General features: G+C 37.5%; 4 protein-coding genes and 1 pseudogene across 4 annotated transcripts in view; 4 read left to right on the top strand and 1 right to left on the bottom strand.

The window, feature by feature from the left end:
* The first annotated feature begins 1,170 nt into the window (after positions 1 to 1,170).
* Positions 1,171 to 2,201, top strand: LOC125215937 (putative germin-like protein 2-1). The gene is made up of 2 exons (XM_048117525.1): positions 1,171 to 1,328; positions 1,465 to 2,201. Exons 1-2 carry the CDS (start codon positions 1,217 to 1,219, stop codon positions 2,028 to 2,030), a joined length of 678 nt encoding a protein of 225 aa, XP_047973482.1. The 5' UTR covers positions 1,171 to 1,216; the 3' UTR covers positions 2,031 to 2,201.
* Positions 2,202 to 3,359: 1,158 nt separating this feature from the next.
* Positions 3,360 to 4,311, top strand: LOC125201303 (enoyl-CoA delta isomerase 1, peroxisomal-like). Its single transcript, XM_048099363.1, has one exon. It carries the CDS (start codon positions 3,445 to 3,447, stop codon positions 4,183 to 4,185), a length of 741 nt encoding a protein of 246 aa, XP_047955320.1. The 5' UTR covers positions 3,360 to 3,444; the 3' UTR covers positions 4,186 to 4,311.
* Positions 4,312 to 6,576: 2,265 nt separating this feature from the next.
* Positions 6,577 to 7,567, bottom strand: LOC125201305 (annotated as a pseudogene).
* A 1,280-nt stretch (positions 7,568 to 8,847) lies between these two features.
* On the top strand, positions 8,848 to 9,929 carry LOC125201304 (putative germin-like protein 2-1). The gene is made up of 2 exons (XM_048099364.1): positions 8,848 to 9,018; positions 9,149 to 9,929. Exons 1-2 carry the CDS (start codon positions 8,895 to 8,897, stop codon positions 9,712 to 9,714), a joined length of 690 nt encoding a protein of 229 aa, XP_047955321.1. The 5' UTR covers positions 8,848 to 8,894; the 3' UTR covers positions 9,715 to 9,929.
* A 2,139-nt stretch (positions 9,930 to 12,068) lies between these two features.
* The window catches only part of LOC125193149 (leucine--tRNA ligase, cytoplasmic-like), a 3,820-nt gene continuing 133 nt past the window's right edge, over positions 12,069 to 15,755 (top strand). Inside the window, exons 1-2 of the mRNA XM_048090895.1 lie at positions 12,069 to 12,247; positions 12,569 to 15,752. Of these exons, the coding sequence (XP_047946852.1) occupies positions 12,594 to 15,752 (3,159 nt within the window). The 5' untranslated portion in view covers positions 12,069 to 12,247; positions 12,569 to 12,593. The remainder of the gene's footprint in view (positions 12,248 to 12,568; positions 15,753 to 15,755) is intronic.

Genomic DNA, 15,755 nt, shown 5'->3' with positions numbered 1-15,755 from the left:
AATAGTACGGTTAATTGTTTTTAAAAATTTCAGCCCCGGCTTGTTTGATTTTCTGGTTCCGTCATTGATGGCAGCTGATTATTCGTCCATGTGTACAAATGATTGACTAGGAATAGTGGTATAATGTTATTTTAAGAGATGTCATTTTAACATTACCATATATACATGTTATCAAATAATTCATCCAATATTTTAGATAATGAACCAGACATATGCTTGTGTTTTTAATTTTTCTACTAAATCTTTGTCCAGCATATGGTAGCAATCATATCCTGAAAAGGCAAAAAATAATTACAAAGCCCATCTATTTCTTCATTTTATCCACTAAGGATTTTCGTATATAGGAATATTACTATCTTGGCTAAGGTGAAAATGAAACATCAACAGCCTTGACTTACATATTCAAAGCAAAGGAAACTTAATTTAAAGCAGGAGCGTCAGTTAACATTCTATATATATATATATATATACTCCTATATACTTTCACTAAGGAAATGTGGGGAAAATTTTCGATTAATATCAATATAAAAAATAGCTAAAAATATTTTTTTATGCGATTAAGGATACTAATTTGTGTTAATAAATATACCACCAACGTTTTAAATACCATCTTCATTATTGGTGTCCCAACTAAAATTACGGAATGCAAATGGAAGCTTCATAGAAAAGTAAAAGTTTAAGATAATTTGACCTCAACTTAGATATGCTTTCTTTTGCATCTTATTTTTAAATAAAAGTTCAATTACGCGTTTCTATTTTTATGTCCTTAAAAGATATCAGTATAAGGTCTTTTGTAGTGTATGATGTAGGCTAAAATTATCAAAATATTTCCCCTTGTCCTTAATTATATATATAAGCTTAACAAAATATGCTTTGCTCTTTACTGCACATTTATTATAGGTATAACATGCAATTAGAAGAGAAGAAAATTCCGAAGAAGTTGCATCAAGTGTGTAATTTAGCCGCCGTATATAAAAATTGATTAATGGAGATTGAAATTGATCAATGCAGATTGAATAAGTCCAAAGATGATTACATATTAAAAATATAAAATGCATGCAGTAGGTATATGATGAAATAAGAGGCTGCTAATAAGGAGTTAATCAAATGTTAACTCGTGTTTTTTCTCCTATAAATAGAAGTGCTTCAGATGCTAAGTTTCCCATCACAAATAAAACAGAATAAATATACAAGTGTGAGTGAGAAGCTAAGTAAAATGAAGATAGGTTTTGCTTTCTGCGCCATTGTTCTTGTTTCGATTGCATATGCATCAGACCCAGGCCAGCTTCAGGATTTCTGCGTTGCTGTTCCCGATTCCGCCTCTGCAGGTAACTAATTCAAGACTAAAGTCTAAAATTGGTTCTGTACATTTGTTTAAAAAAATTTAATCCTATATGTTGATTGAGTTAGTTTTTTGTCATAAACAATATATTTTGGTTAAAAGTCCAAATTGTTTAAATGCAGTTTTTGTGAACGGCAAGTTTTGTAAGAACCCGAACATGGTGGTCGCGGATGATTTCCTTTTCCAGGGCCTAAACAAGGCCGGAAACACCTCCAATAACGTCGGATCAATCGTGACTCCGGTCAACGTCAACCAGCTTGAAGGCCTCAACACTCTTGGCGTTTCCATGGCTCGCCTCGATTTCGCCCCTTATGGGATCAACCCACCCCACACCCACCCCCGTGCCACTGAAGCCTTCCTCTTGGTGGAAGGCACTCTCTATGTCGGGTTCGTCACTTCCAACCCGGCCGATCCCGCCCAAAAGAACAAGCTCTTCACCAAGTATTTGTACCCCGGAGATGTGTTCGTCTTCCCACAAGGTCTCATCCACTTCCAGTTCAATGTCGGAAAGACCAACGCGGTCGCATTTGCTGGCTTCGGGAGCCAGAATCCGGGTACCATCACCATTGCAAATGCGGTGTTCGGGTCGGACCCTAAGATTAACCCGGATGTGTTGGCCAAGGCTTTCCAAGTTGAGAAGAACATCATCGACTACCTCCAAGCTCAATTTTGGTACAACAATAACTAAAAGTTTCACCTAAGATACGCACAAGATAAGTTGCCTCCTTTTTAATCCAATAAATTATATACTATAGCCTTTACTTGGTACATTTCTTGAGTGGGAAAACTTTGTGTTTCCGAGTGTTATATCTCATGTGATATGTTGTAAAATAATAAATAAATCTGTCTTTGTATTCTATTTTTGTGTTTTCCATAATTTTGCCTCTCATCCTTTTATTAGAGAAATATATACATTGAATAGTGATTGCATGACGAATCGAGAAGATATTATAACCCATCTCATGTTTATATAGTTACTTACTACACTATAATACAAAATTTTAATACTTGGTCAATGATGACATTGACGAGACAACTCGGCGAAACGATTATTTTCGATTTTTTTTAGTGTGAATAGATCTTGACTGCGCATTTGAAATAGGAGTGGATTTTGTTCTTAGTTAGGCCAGGGTGGTAATATAAGACACAAACCACATGGATAAATGTCATTTTCGACCTTAATGCATACTACTCGTATTAGAAATAAGCTATTTAAGGATGGTTATCCACTTATTTTATAGAAGAGCCATGATCATCAATTTGTCAATGTGGGACAAAAAGGGTATTAATACGACCCCATGATGTTATGCCGGAATGATCATCAGACTTCCACACTTGCAACAAAAGAAACTCTTTACTGTCGACTTGGATCCGTTCTAATACCATGTTAAAAATGGTCATTCACCTCTTAAAAAAACTTATAAAAAGTATTCACTTATTTTGTAGAGGAGTTATGATCATTAATTTATTGATATGGGATAAGAAGGTGTTCCATAATCACCAATAAAACAAGCACGGTTCATGATAAAAAAATAAAATAAAATAAAATAAAAAGTAAAAAAACAAGAATACAAGATACTATTAACCAAACAACAAATAAATTAGCTACACTCGAGTTTTTCCATCCGCAATTTTTTGACTAAATTTATCCAAATATTAGTTAAAGTAAAGGCGCCATAACTTGTTTTTCCCTTGGTTCCATATTAAATACTATAAAGCTGTTTGATATTTTTTAGATTTTGTGGCCTAGCATTCATGTTTTAGGATTTTTAATATTTGTAGTACTTCATAAATGAATCTCTGCCATTTCTTTTCTAAACGTGGAAAACAAAAGGATGAGTGATAGCCGTTTGAGACAACATCGCAATCAAATAAGCTAAGGTTATTCGTTTGAACATACAAAAACACGCTTATTTCATTTTGCAAAATTAAAAAAAAAATCAACCATAATTTCCACGTTTTATTCCGAATAAACCAAACCAATTTTTCCGTAATACTCCTATATAAGTACCTACCTCAAAGTTCTGTATCTCACACTTGAAACATTACAAATCTCACCCTCAACTATTAAAAAAATCTCACAATTTTTTTCACCTAAAATAATGTGCACTTTGCAGAGAAACGGCGACGTTTTCATCCTCATCATCACCGGCGGCGGCGAACACCGCCTCAACCCGACCCTGATCGACTCCATCCGGGCCGCACTCGCCCGGGTCAAGTCCGACCCGGCCCGCTCCGCCGCCCTCATCACCACCGGGGAGGGCGAATTCTACTCCACCGGGTATGACCTGGCATGGGCCCGGTCCGACCCAGACCCGGCTCAGGCCTTGGCCCGGGCCCGGGTCATGTCGGAGAAACTCCGCCTTTTGGTGAAGGATCTCATCTCCCTCCCCATGCCCACAATTGCGGCCGTGAACGGGTACGCGTCCGCGGCCGGGTTCATCCTGGCCCTGAGCCACGACTACGTCCTGATGCGGGAGGACGTAGGGCGGCTCTCGATGGGCGAGCTGGAGATTAATTATAGGCTCTCTATGTGGTTTGTGAGGGTGCTGAGGAGCAAGATTGGGTCCCCTCAGATTCTGAGGGATGTCGTGTTGCGGGCCGAGAAGATCGATGCCCGGAGAGGGGTCGAGTGGGGGATCGTTGACTCGGCCCACGCCACTGCGGCCGCAACTGTTGCGGCCGCAGTGGACCTGGGGGCGGATATGGCGGCGAGGAGGTGGGACGGGAAGCTGTACGCGGCGAACCGGAGGACTGTGTTCGCTGAGGTGCTGGCGGCCATGGCCTCCGACGAGACGGTGGGGGAGGACACTTCCGCGGATAAGGGACACTCAAAGATGTAACCGTGTTACGGACTTTAGTGCCTCTCATAACTTATTATCTCTAGATAGGTTCGTTTTTTGGGATGAGTTTTTCTCTTTAGTCATATAATAGAATGTCGGCCTTTTAGGTCGACTAATTGTATCGTATTACTCGATTTAATCCATTTTAATCATATTGATAATAATTTGATTATTTGGAAGTTAAATAAGGACTTCTAAAGATGACCTACAACTTTCGGTTACTGGTTCAATAGCAATGTGAGAAAGTTGAATTGTATTTAGTCACACTTGCAATGGAGTAAAATTTGGTGGAGTATATTTGTTTGAAACAATTTGAAAGTGTTTCAAATGGAGTGACATATGAGTTCAAATGTTGTGATTTAAACTCAACCAAGTATACTTCCCTTACTCTATTCGAAAAATACACAAATAAGTAGGGTTGTATATAGTAAAATTTTTCAGAAATTGAAAACCATTTTTGCGATTGCTACAGTTCAATACCATATATGAGTCGTTAGTTCGTTACTGTGTAAAATTGCAAAAAAAATGACTTTTGTAATACTATGATTAGAGTTGCTCTAAGCTGTTTACTTTGATTAATTAAGCCCTTATATTATCGGGAAAAAAGCACGAATATTTAAAATAAATAATGAAAACTACCCCACATACCCTACAAAGATTGGTAAATAGAAAATACTACTATAAATTATAACATATGAAGTTAATGAAAAAAAATAGATTATGCAAGAATGGACACTCAAATATGCTATTCCAATAATGGTCCCCCTTCCCCTAACATTATTTGTGGACGGCAAAAGTCGTCGTTGGTACTTAAACTAAAGTCAATAGGTGTTAACAAATCTACTTTGCTTCATAAATTATATACTAGAAAATATATTTACTAGCTTGTAGTTACTTTTAATAAAAACCTCACTAATATGTAGTGTATATAATGGTCAAATTTCATAAATACTTATAAAATAAGTTAGAAGAGTTGATACATAAAATAGTATAGATAGATTGGCTAGGAAGTTAATTTGGGGGCAGATTCAAAGATTCTTTTTGTGTTTACTAACTTTCATTTATTTATATACCTATTTTTGTCTGAAAAATTTATAGCAAAAAAACACTATTAAAGTAAAAAAAAAAAAAAAAAGCTTCTCTTAAATAATCACACTGAAGTTACAATAATGTTTCATATGACAATTTTGGCAGCGGCAAGTGTGAGAGTTTCGTCCAATGTGATGGCCTCTTGTGCGCATACAGTCCGGAATCACTTTTTTGAGGAGCAGCCGAGCAGACTGAGATCAAATCGTGATTGTCCCCCTCGCTATTCTACTAAGACCGGGATGTGGGTGGGAATGGATCCCCTGTTGTACTCCCACCACAGCAGAGTGTGTTGTGCACTCACAGCACAATATTATATTTATAAAAGTATTTTAATATTTGATTTTATAAATATAATATTGTGTTGTGAGTGCACAGCACACTCTGCTGTGGTGAGAGTGCAGCAGGGGATCCATTCCCGGTGTGGGTGGCCTAGGGGGTGCATTTTTGAAGTATAAGATTAACCATTTTCCATGTTCATTATCGACTCATCGTTGTTGAATAAATTATCTGTAGTATTTGGATGCTTTGGTATTACCTATTAATATTATAAATTGCTCCTTATTAATAAGTGATAGTTGTTGTGCATTCAAGCGGGTCACAAATCGTGTTTGGTTCGGCAACAATTTTGAAAGAAAAAGGATATGAAACTTGTCCACGTAAGGACCGTAGCAAAATAAACATGTTTCTTATTAAAAGGTGAATAATCACGTCTATTCTTCGTACTATGCGACGACATTTTTTTTAGTGTGAAATGTGGAAATAAAAGAAAATTGCATAAGAAAAGAGTTGGGAAATATCTCACTTAAAAAAATAGTTCTCTATTTTGATCATAGCTTATTAATCACATTAATAAAACTAATATTAGATGCACACGGCACATCAAAGAGGTGTAGGCTCAGAGGCTGGCGTGGATCGTCCAATTCCTGAGTGCCACATGGCACACTGCTCTTAAATTTTTGTAGTATTTCGATTTCATTTAACCGTTTATAGTAACTGTTGTTTTGACTTATGATTTTTTTTATTTGACCTAGGTTGTGGCATATGGTATATGGGCTGTGGATTGACCGATTCCATCCGTCATGCAGTCATAATTCATTTTATATTTTATTCCAATAAAAAGGATGAGAAGCATATATATTATGGAAACAAAAAACACATGAAGAATTTTATTTATTTATTACTAAAAGGAAACACATAGACCTCATATAAGGTACACAAAAAACGTATAAACTATAAAGACTATTTAATTTATTGGATTAAAATGAGGCAACATATATAGTGCGTCAGTCGTAGGTAGAAATTTTAGTTATTGTTGTACCAAAACTGAGCTTGAAGGTAATCAATAATGTTTTCTCATTACAGTGGCGGACGCAGAAATTTGTTAGAGTAGGGGCTATATATTCAAATTTTGTATGGGATAATAATTTTCTTATACTTTTCTATTTTGATAGGGGCTTTTACACATTAATTCACACAAATTATTAACAAAATTATAAGATTTTATAACTAAAAAAGTTTTTAAAAAAATTGGGGAAGGGCTTAAGCCCTCCCCCACCATAATGTGTGTCCGCCAGTGCTTCTCAACCTGGAAAGCCTTGGCCAATACATCCGGGTTGATCTTAGGGTCCGACCCGAACACTGTGTTGGCAATGGTGATGGTACCCGGATTCTGGCTACCGAAGCCAGCAAATGCGACCGCGTTGGTCTTTCCAACATTGAATTGGAAGTGGATGAGACCTTGTGGGAAGACGAACACATCTCCCGGGTGCAAGTATTTGGTGAATAGCTTGTTCTTCTGGGTGGGATCGGCAGGGTTGGAAGTGACGAACCCGACATAGAGAGTTCCTTCCACCAAGAGGAAGGCTTCCGTGGCACGAGGGTGGGTGTGGGGTGGGTTGATCCCGTAGGGGGCGAAGTCGAGGCGAGCCATGGAAACGCCGAGAGTGTTGAGGCCTTCAAGCTGGTTCACGTTGACCGGAGTCACGAATGACCCGAGCTGATTGGATGTGTTTCCGGCCTTGTTTAGGCCCTGGAAAAGGAAATCATCCGCGACCACCATGTTCGGGTTCTTGCAAAACTTCCCATTCACAAAAACTACATTCAAACAAACAAACAAACAAACCATTAGTACATTATAGTAAGTAGATAATGTATTTATTGAAGAAATTTACCTGCATTTTTCGAATCAGGAACAGCAACACAGAAGTCCTGAAGTTGGCTTGGATCTGATGCATATGCAATCAAAGCCAGATGAAACAAGAACAATGGCGCACAAACCAAAACCCATCTTCATTTTTAATATATATGCTGAAGATATATTATTGCTGTGATGAAAAACTTAGCATGAGAAGAGCACTCCATTTTATAGGAGAAAAGTCATCAATTTTCAAACTTATTTTAATTAATCTTATCATCTTTCTCTTATTTCATCATATACCTAAACAATTTATATATCATATTAGGACTTCTTCAATTCCATCAATCAACTAACATATTCGACGGCTAAACTACATTTTCGAAGCCATAACTGTTGCTAGAAAATTGCTTCTATTCTAATTGCTTGTTGTCTCTCTAGCATTATTGTGTAACATATAGTGGGTTTAGTTTATATATACTACTAGTAATTATTAGAATTATAAGAAAATAGTGGATTGAAGTTTTAAGAAAATAAAGTCAAGTAATTCAGTGAACTTAATTATATCGGCCAATTATATGTTAATAAGATCCATTTTGGATATTCTTTGGCACATTATATCAACTTGGTCGAACACAACATCAAATTTTGGCATCGTCACAACATTTTCTATGCATACAGTGAAATAGACAAATTCAACTTTGGCTTAGTAACATTACCTAATAGTATATATAAATAGCGGTTTAACTAGACTTAGTAACCTTTACTTGCTAGAGATTCATTATATTCTTGCTGAATTGAAACTGTCAAACGTGTACAAAATGGGTTCCTTGTATCAATTCAAACATCCACTAATTCATTTTTATTTTGCATGACATTTTTGTGATAGTAGTATTTCATAAAGAATGAAATGTAGAAATATCAACTTCTCTACTCCATAGAGCTCACGAAATTAATTCCGAATCTGATTTAATGAATTGAAATACTGTCCGGCTTGATGTATATATCTTGGTTGATAAAAGTACTAATAAAAGAGAGATTAGTACTGTTAGAATGAGATGGTGCGTCAATATCTAAAATCCAAATCCCAACTTTCACTTTCTAAGACATTTCTCGCCAAAGGATCTATAATACTACTAATTAAATTGGAACATTTGAATAGATAGTTGATTGAAGATTGAAGGAGTCTTCATATGATCAATCAAATATAAAAAAATACTATGAAATAAGTTGGGCGCCACTGATGGGATTAGGTATGATGAAATATTAGGAAGATAATACTAACAAGTTACTGTTAAAACGTGTTTTGACAGTTTCAATTAAGAAAATTTCAATTCATTTTTAAAATTATGAGAATTGAAGATAGCTAGTTGTTTTTCACTTCTATAAAAAGGAGTACTCATCATGCTAAGTTTCCAACACAGATAAAAGAAGAGAAATACAAGTAACATCCTATACAGTATATAGTTAATCAGCTATAAAAATAATGAAGATGAGTTTTGGATTGTGCTCCATATTTCTTGTTTTTTGGTTGGCTTCGATTGCATATGCATCTGATCCATCCCAACTTCAGGATTTCTGCGTTGCTGTTCCTGATGCCAAAAATGCTGGTAAATCACTTCAATAAAACCTTATATTACTCTACATTATTATCTATAGTTGGAAGTCTAAAACCTTATATTACTATACATTATTATCTATAGTTTTGCTTATACTAACTGTTTGTTTGCTTGAATGTAGTCTTTGTGAATGGGAAATTTTGCAAGAACCCGAACATGGTGGTTGCGGATGATTTCCTTTTCCAGGGCCTAAACAAGGCCGGAAACACATCCAATCAGCTCGGATCAGTCGTGACACCAGTCAACGTGAACCAGCTTGGAGGCCTCAACACTCTCGGTGTTTCCATGGCTCGCCTCGACTTCGCCCCTTATGGGATCAACCCACCCCACACCCACCCTCGTGCCACTGAAACCTTCCTCTTGGTGGAAGGCACTCTCTATGTCGGGTTCGTCACTTCCAACCCGGCCGATCCCGCCCAAAAGAACAAGCTCTTCACCAAGTACTTGCACCCGGGAGATGTGTTCGTCTTCCCACAAGGTCTCATCCACTTCCAGTTCAATGTCGGAAAGACCAATGCCGTTGCATTTGCCAGCTTCGGGAGCCAGAATCCGGGTACCATCACCATTGCCAACGCGGTGTTCGGGTCGGACCCCAAAATCAACCCGGATGTGTTGGCTAAGGCTTTCCAGGTTGAGAAGAACATCATCGATTACCTCCAGGCCCAGTTCTGGTCCAACTATAACTAAGATAGACAAACAATACATATATGTTGGCTAAGGCATTCTTTACTTATTACAAATACTGTAATTTTATATTTCCAAATTATATTATGTGATTTGAAATAATAAACTTGTGAGCCTAGTGTTTGCTGTAATCGAAGTTTGGTGTATTCTCTGTTTTTTTCCCCCAAAATTAGTACTCGATCTTATAATTAGTGTCTCGAGCTGAGACATAATATGAATCTCCTTGTCAAACTGTAGAACAACATTTTATTACTAAAACTGGAAACTTGCAATTTTTGTCTTAAATATGATTAAAATTGTAGTAACATCTATCACTGGGTGTACATATATAACAGGGCATCAAAGCACTTCACAAACATGACAGTACGTCGCGGAACATAAATAGGAATATAATTTTTTTTCCATTATAAATCAAATAAGATTCATTAGTGTAGTGATTAAATATTAAACTAAAAGATCCATTGTACAATTTTTAATGGCAACTTTTTTTATTAATTCATGTTACATCTTATTATCAAAATAAACTACTTTATGAATACGTAAACGATTACTGAATGTAAACTATTATTATAGTATATTGTTTTAAAATTAGTAGGTAGTTAAAAAGGTTTTATATATTTGTTTTATTTATTCTAAAATATTTATTTTAATGATCTATATTATATCTTATTTTATAAGTACCAAAATAAATACTACTACTTAGTATTTTAAATATAATTAATTATTTAACATTTTTTAATGTTATTTTTTTATATTTATTTTTAATTAAACTTAATTTTGTTAATTATAGGTATTGTTTCGTCTAAAACACCTAATTATTTATAACAGCAAATATAATTGTATGATATTTATAATATTTTAGATTTATTTAAAGTAAGGTGTTCTCTTATTTATTGGAGTATCTTTTACTAACCACATTAATGAATTAAAACACGTATAAAACATAGATTTATATATATACTCCCTTCGTCCCACTTTAGGAGTCCCGGTTGGAATATTTCATAATTGATAATAGGCCTCACATTCCACTCACTTTTTTCCACTCACATTTTATTATAAAACTAATATATAAAAGTAGGACCCACATTCCACTATTTTTTTTCACCAATTTTCCTTTATATTTCTTAAAACTCGTGTCGAACTCAACCGGGACTCCTAAAATGGGACGGAGGGAGTACTATTTAGAAGAATAATTTGAATTTACAGCATAAGGGGGATGGATCCCCTGCCGTTCCAAAAAACACAGCAAATTGTGCTGTGGTATAAAACGCAGCTATAGACAAATGAAACGCAGGACTTAAGTGTAAGGGTTTTTAATTCTTTTTCTTCTCACTACTTTATTGATTATATATACATATAGTATATATTTAATTATATAGGAGGCTTTCATAAAACTACGAAACTTACATTTGTAAATTATACATCTACCATTTACTACAAAATATCCGTATTGAAATTTATATACTTCGACGCAGTTTTTTTTAAAATAAAAGGAATTTGCCCCAAATTTGCTACTTATATTTTTTTGTTTTTAAATGATAGTATTTGATTTTTTCTAGGATTTTTTTATTTTCGTTTTTTTTTGTGCAATACATATTTATTTTCATTGTGGAACACTTTTTTAATGTAAACACTCAAAAACACTAAAAAAAATTAATTAGATTGATAAATTAAAATATTTATTAATTATTATGATGATATCAAATAGTATATGTATGTCTTATTTTTGGTTTAATATTTAATTTTATTTTACACTTTTCTTATAAGTAGAATACATAAATATTTCATTAAAAAGAGTACTTTATCTTTTAGTGTTTAAATAAAATATAAAAAAGCTATAAAAGAGGAAGAAAGACAGATAGCAAATTTGCAAATGTTAATTATAAAAAAACCATACTACATAATTTGAAAATAAGTTTCGTAGTGTTGTGAGAGCCTTCTATAATAGTTAAATATATTTAATCAATAAAGTAAAGGCAAGAAAGAAAATTAAACTCCTTTACACTTTAATTCATGCGTTTCATTTGTCTATTGCTGCGTTTTATACCACAGCACAATTTGCTGTGTTTTTTGGAACAGCAGGGGAATGAAACGAACTACAGTCATGCGTTTTATTGAAAAACGCATGACCTTCATGCGTCTTTCAATGTACAACCTCATTTAATAAAATAATGCAAAATTTGAAAGACGCATGAAGGTCATGCGTCTTTCAATAAAACGCATGACTGTAGTGCGTTTCATTAATTTGGTGACGCATGAGGGTCATGCGTCTCTCCTAAAATCGGAATTTAAAAAAAGCCTAGAAGACTTATGGAACTTAAGTTTTAGCCCGGAACTAGAAAAGAAATACCCCAACAGCAGGGGATCCATCCGAGTACGTAGCCAAAACCCTACACTCAAATCCGCCGCTGCCTTTTATCTTCAGCCGCCAATCAACAGCAGTGGCGTCTCATTTGATACGAGTTGCTCTTCGTCCCTCTAAATCCCTCTCTTCTGTTTATTCTCCAATTTCACACTTCATTCCTAGAAAGTCGAGGTTTGTCTTCTTTTCTTTACAATGCTGCGGTTTTGATTTTTATGTTTCGATTGAAATTGAGTTAAATTTTGCAATTCTAATCGTAGTGTGTCGATTTTGGTTGTTAAACTGTAAAATCGGTGTAAATTTGTTGCTGGTTTGATGTGGTTTGACTTGATCTTATCTTGTTTGGGGCGTTATGTATTGGTTTGTTAGTATTTACATGTGAAATTTGCTGCTCTTGTCATTTTCCGCTGAGATGATTAGTATTTGGTCTTTGCAATTTTGTTAATCAGATCAAATATCTTGGGTTGAGTTTCTCATTACGGCCTTGAATTGCAGTTTTTGTGTGGTAGCCGGAAAGGATATGGCGGAAGAAACTGGAAAAAGCTTTGCTCGAAGGGACCGTCTGTTGGAGATCGAGTCACAGGTCCAGAAATGGTGGTCCGAGGGTGATGTGTTTCGTGCTGATGCGAAGGAATCCCCACCCGAACCCGGGGAGAAGTTCTATGGCAACTTTCCATTCCCTTACATGAATGGGCATCTCCATTTGGGGCATGTCTTTTCCCTCTCGAAGCTTGAATTTGCTGCAGCCTATCATAGATTGAGGGGTGCAAATGTGCTGTTGCCGTTTGCTTTCCATTGTACTGGGATGCCGATTAAGGCTTCTGCCGATAAGCTCACTAGGGAGATTGAGAAGTTCGGATACCCGCCTGCGTTTCCAGTCCTCAAAGATGAGGAAATTGCTGTGCCAGAGGCAAAGCCCGAGGGTGAGAACGAAGGAGGGCAAAATCAAGCAGGTGGTAAGTTTAAGGGTAAGAAATCAAAGACTGTTGCTAAGACTGGTATTGTGAAGTACCAATGGGAGATTATGCAGAGCTATGGTCTGACTGATGAGGAGATAGCCAAGTTCACAGAACCAAAGCATTGGCTGGCCTTTTTCCCCCCTCTGGCTGTAGATGATTTGAAGGCTTTTGGGTTGGGATGTGATTGGAGGCGCACATTTATCACCACGGATATAAATCCGTATTTTGATTCTTTTGTTAGGTGGCAGATGAGGAAGTTGAAAGAAAGGGGTAAGATTGTGAAGGACTTGAGATATACTATATATTCACCAATGGATGGTCAGCCCTGTGCTGATCACGATCGAGCTTCTGGGGAAGGTGTTATCCCGCAGGAGTATACTCTCATAAAGATGGAGGTTGTTTCACCTTTTCCACCTAAGATGAGTGTTCTGGAGGGCAAGAAGGTGTACCTTGCAGCTGCAACTTTGAGACCAGAGACGATGTACGGGCAAACAAATTGTTGGGTGTTGCCGGATGGAAAGTATGGGGCCTATGAGATTAATGACACTGATGTGTTTATTTTGACAGAGAGAGCAGCTCTGAATTTAGCTTACCAGAAGCTGTCTCGTGTTCCTGAGAAGAAACCTATTTCCTTGGTTGAATTGACTGGTCAGGATCTTATCGGCTTGCCTCTGAGATCCCCGTTAGCTTATAATGATGTTATATACACTCTACCCATGTTATCAGTGCTTACGGACAAGGGTACCGGAATTGTCACCAGTGTTCCGAGTGACTCTCCTGACGATTACATGGCTCTCCATGATTTGAAGGCAAAACCGGCATTCAGAGCCAAATATGGTGTGAAGGATGAGTGGGTTGTGCCGTTTGAGATCATACCCATCATCCACCATCCTGATTTTGGTGACAAGTCTGCTGAGAAGATATGCATTGAGAAAAAGATAAAAAGCCAGAACGAGAGAGAGAAGCTCGATGAGGCCAAGAAAATAATCTACAAGGGAGGTTTCTATGAGGGAACCATGATTGCTGGAGAGTATGCTGGAATGAAAGTTCAGGAGGCTAAAAGTTTGATTAGGGCAAAGCTTCTAGAGCTCGGGCAAGCTGTGGTCTACAGCGAGCCTGAAAAGAAAGTCATGTCAAGATCCGGGGATGAGTGCGTTGTTGCGTTGACTGATCAGTGGTACATCACATATGGAGAAGAAGAATGGAAGAAGGCTGCAGAGGAATGCTTGGCTGGGATGAATCTATACTCAGAGGAGGCACGCCATGCCTTTGAGCACACCTTGAGCTGGCTGACTCAGTGGGCTTGCTCACGAAACTTTGGCCTTGGAACTCGTATCCCTTGGGATGAGGACTTCTTGGTGGAGTCTCTGTCCGATTCAACTCTTTACATGGCATATTACACAGTAGCTCATATTTTGCAGGGAGGCGATATGTATGGACGCAACCGGTCTTTAGTGAAGCCAGAGCAGCTGACTGATGAGGTATGGGATTTCGTGTTTCTTAGCGGTCCCTATCCTAAATCCTCAGATCTTTCTTCAGCACTTCTTAATAAGATGAAGCAAGAATTCGAGTATTGGTATCCGTTTGATCTTAGAGTTTCAGGGAAGGATCTGATTCAGAATCACTTGACCTTCTGTATTTATAATCACGCTGCAATCATGCCCAAACATCATTGGCCTAAGGGGTTCAGATGCAATGGCCACATTATGTTGAATGCTGAGAAAATGTCAAAGTCGACTGGGAACTTCAGGACAGTTCGTGAAGCTATTGAAGAGTTTTCAGCTGATGCCACAAGATTTTCACTTGCAGATGCAGGTGATGGAATGGATGATGCTAATTTTGTTTTTGAGACAGCAAATGCTGCAATTCTGCGTCTGACAAAAGAGATTGCGTGGATGGAGGAAGTCATTGCTGCAGAGTCATCTCTGAGAAGTGGCCCGCCTGCTGTGTATGCTGATCATGTCTTTGCTAATGAGATAAACATAGCAGCCCAGGTGACGGATAAGAACTACAATGAGTGCTTGTTCCGGGAAGCTCTGAAGACTGGCTTCTACGATCTTCAGGCAGCAAGGGATGAGTATAGGCTTTCTTGTGGGGCAGGAGGAATGAATCGTGACTTATTATGGCGATTTATGGATGTCCAGACACGCCTTATCACCCCAATTTGCCCACATTATGCTGAATATGTCTGGAAGGAGCTTCTGAAGAAGGATGGATATGTGGTGAAAGCTGGGTGGCCTAAGGCCGATGCACCTGATCTCACCCTAAAGAAAGCCAACAAATATTTGCAGGATTCCATTGTCTCCATGAGGAAGCTTATGCAGAAGCAGGCTTCTGGTTCAAAGAAGGGTAAAGCTAGCGCGCCGGCTGTCCAGAATAAGCCCACAGTCTGCTTGCTATTTGTAAACGAGCAGTATGACGGATGGAAGGAGGAGTGCTTGAACATACTCCAGAGGAAATATGATGCTGCAACCGGCACCTTTGCACCGGACCAAGAGATCCTTGCTGAGCTTCAGAAGAGTGAAGTTGGCCAGTCGGGCAATTTCAAGCAAATACAGAAGCTCTGTATGCCGTTCTTGAGGTTCAAGAAGGATGAAGTGAAGGCTGTTGGTGTCCATGCGTTGGATCTGAAGCTACCCTTTGGCGAGATTGAGGTTCTGAGGGAGAATCTTGAACTGATTCAGCGGCAGTTGGGGCTTGAGCGCGTAGAGGTCTTGTCTGCA

This window comes from Salvia hispanica, chromosome 1 (genome assembly GCF_023119035.1).
Source record: "Salvia hispanica cultivar TCC Black 2014 chromosome 1, UniMelb_Shisp_WGS_1.0, whole genome shotgun sequence".
Classification (NCBI taxonomy): Eukaryota; Viridiplantae; Streptophyta; class Magnoliopsida; order Lamiales; family Lamiaceae; genus Salvia; species Salvia hispanica.
The sequence above is the reverse complement of the archived record's forward strand: the minus strand, read 5'-3'. Positions and strand labels throughout refer to the sequence as shown.

What these genes read in the sequence shown, in the direction of transcription:
- LOC125215937 (XM_048117525.1), top strand. Translation starts at nt 1,217, where the DNA reads ATGAAGATAGGTTTTGCTTTCTGCGCCATTGTTCTTGTTTCGATTGCA. An exon ending in TCCCGATTCCGCCTCTGCAG is followed by an intron (nt 1,329 to 1,464) that starts GTAACTAATTCA and finishes GTTTAAATGCAG; the next exon opens with TTTTTGTGAACGGCAAGTTT.
- LOC125201303 (XM_048099363.1), top strand. Translation starts at nt 3,445, where the DNA reads ATGTGCACTTTGCAGAGAAACGGCGACGTTTTCATCCTCATCATCACC.
- LOC125201304 (XM_048099364.1), top strand. Translation starts at nt 8,895, where the DNA reads ATGAAGATGAGTTTTGGATTGTGCTCCATATTTCTTGTTTTTTGGTTG. An exon ending in TCCTGATGCCAAAAATGCTG is followed by an intron (nt 9,019 to 9,148) that starts GTAAATCACTTC and finishes GCTTGAATGTAG; the next exon opens with TCTTTGTGAATGGGAAATTT.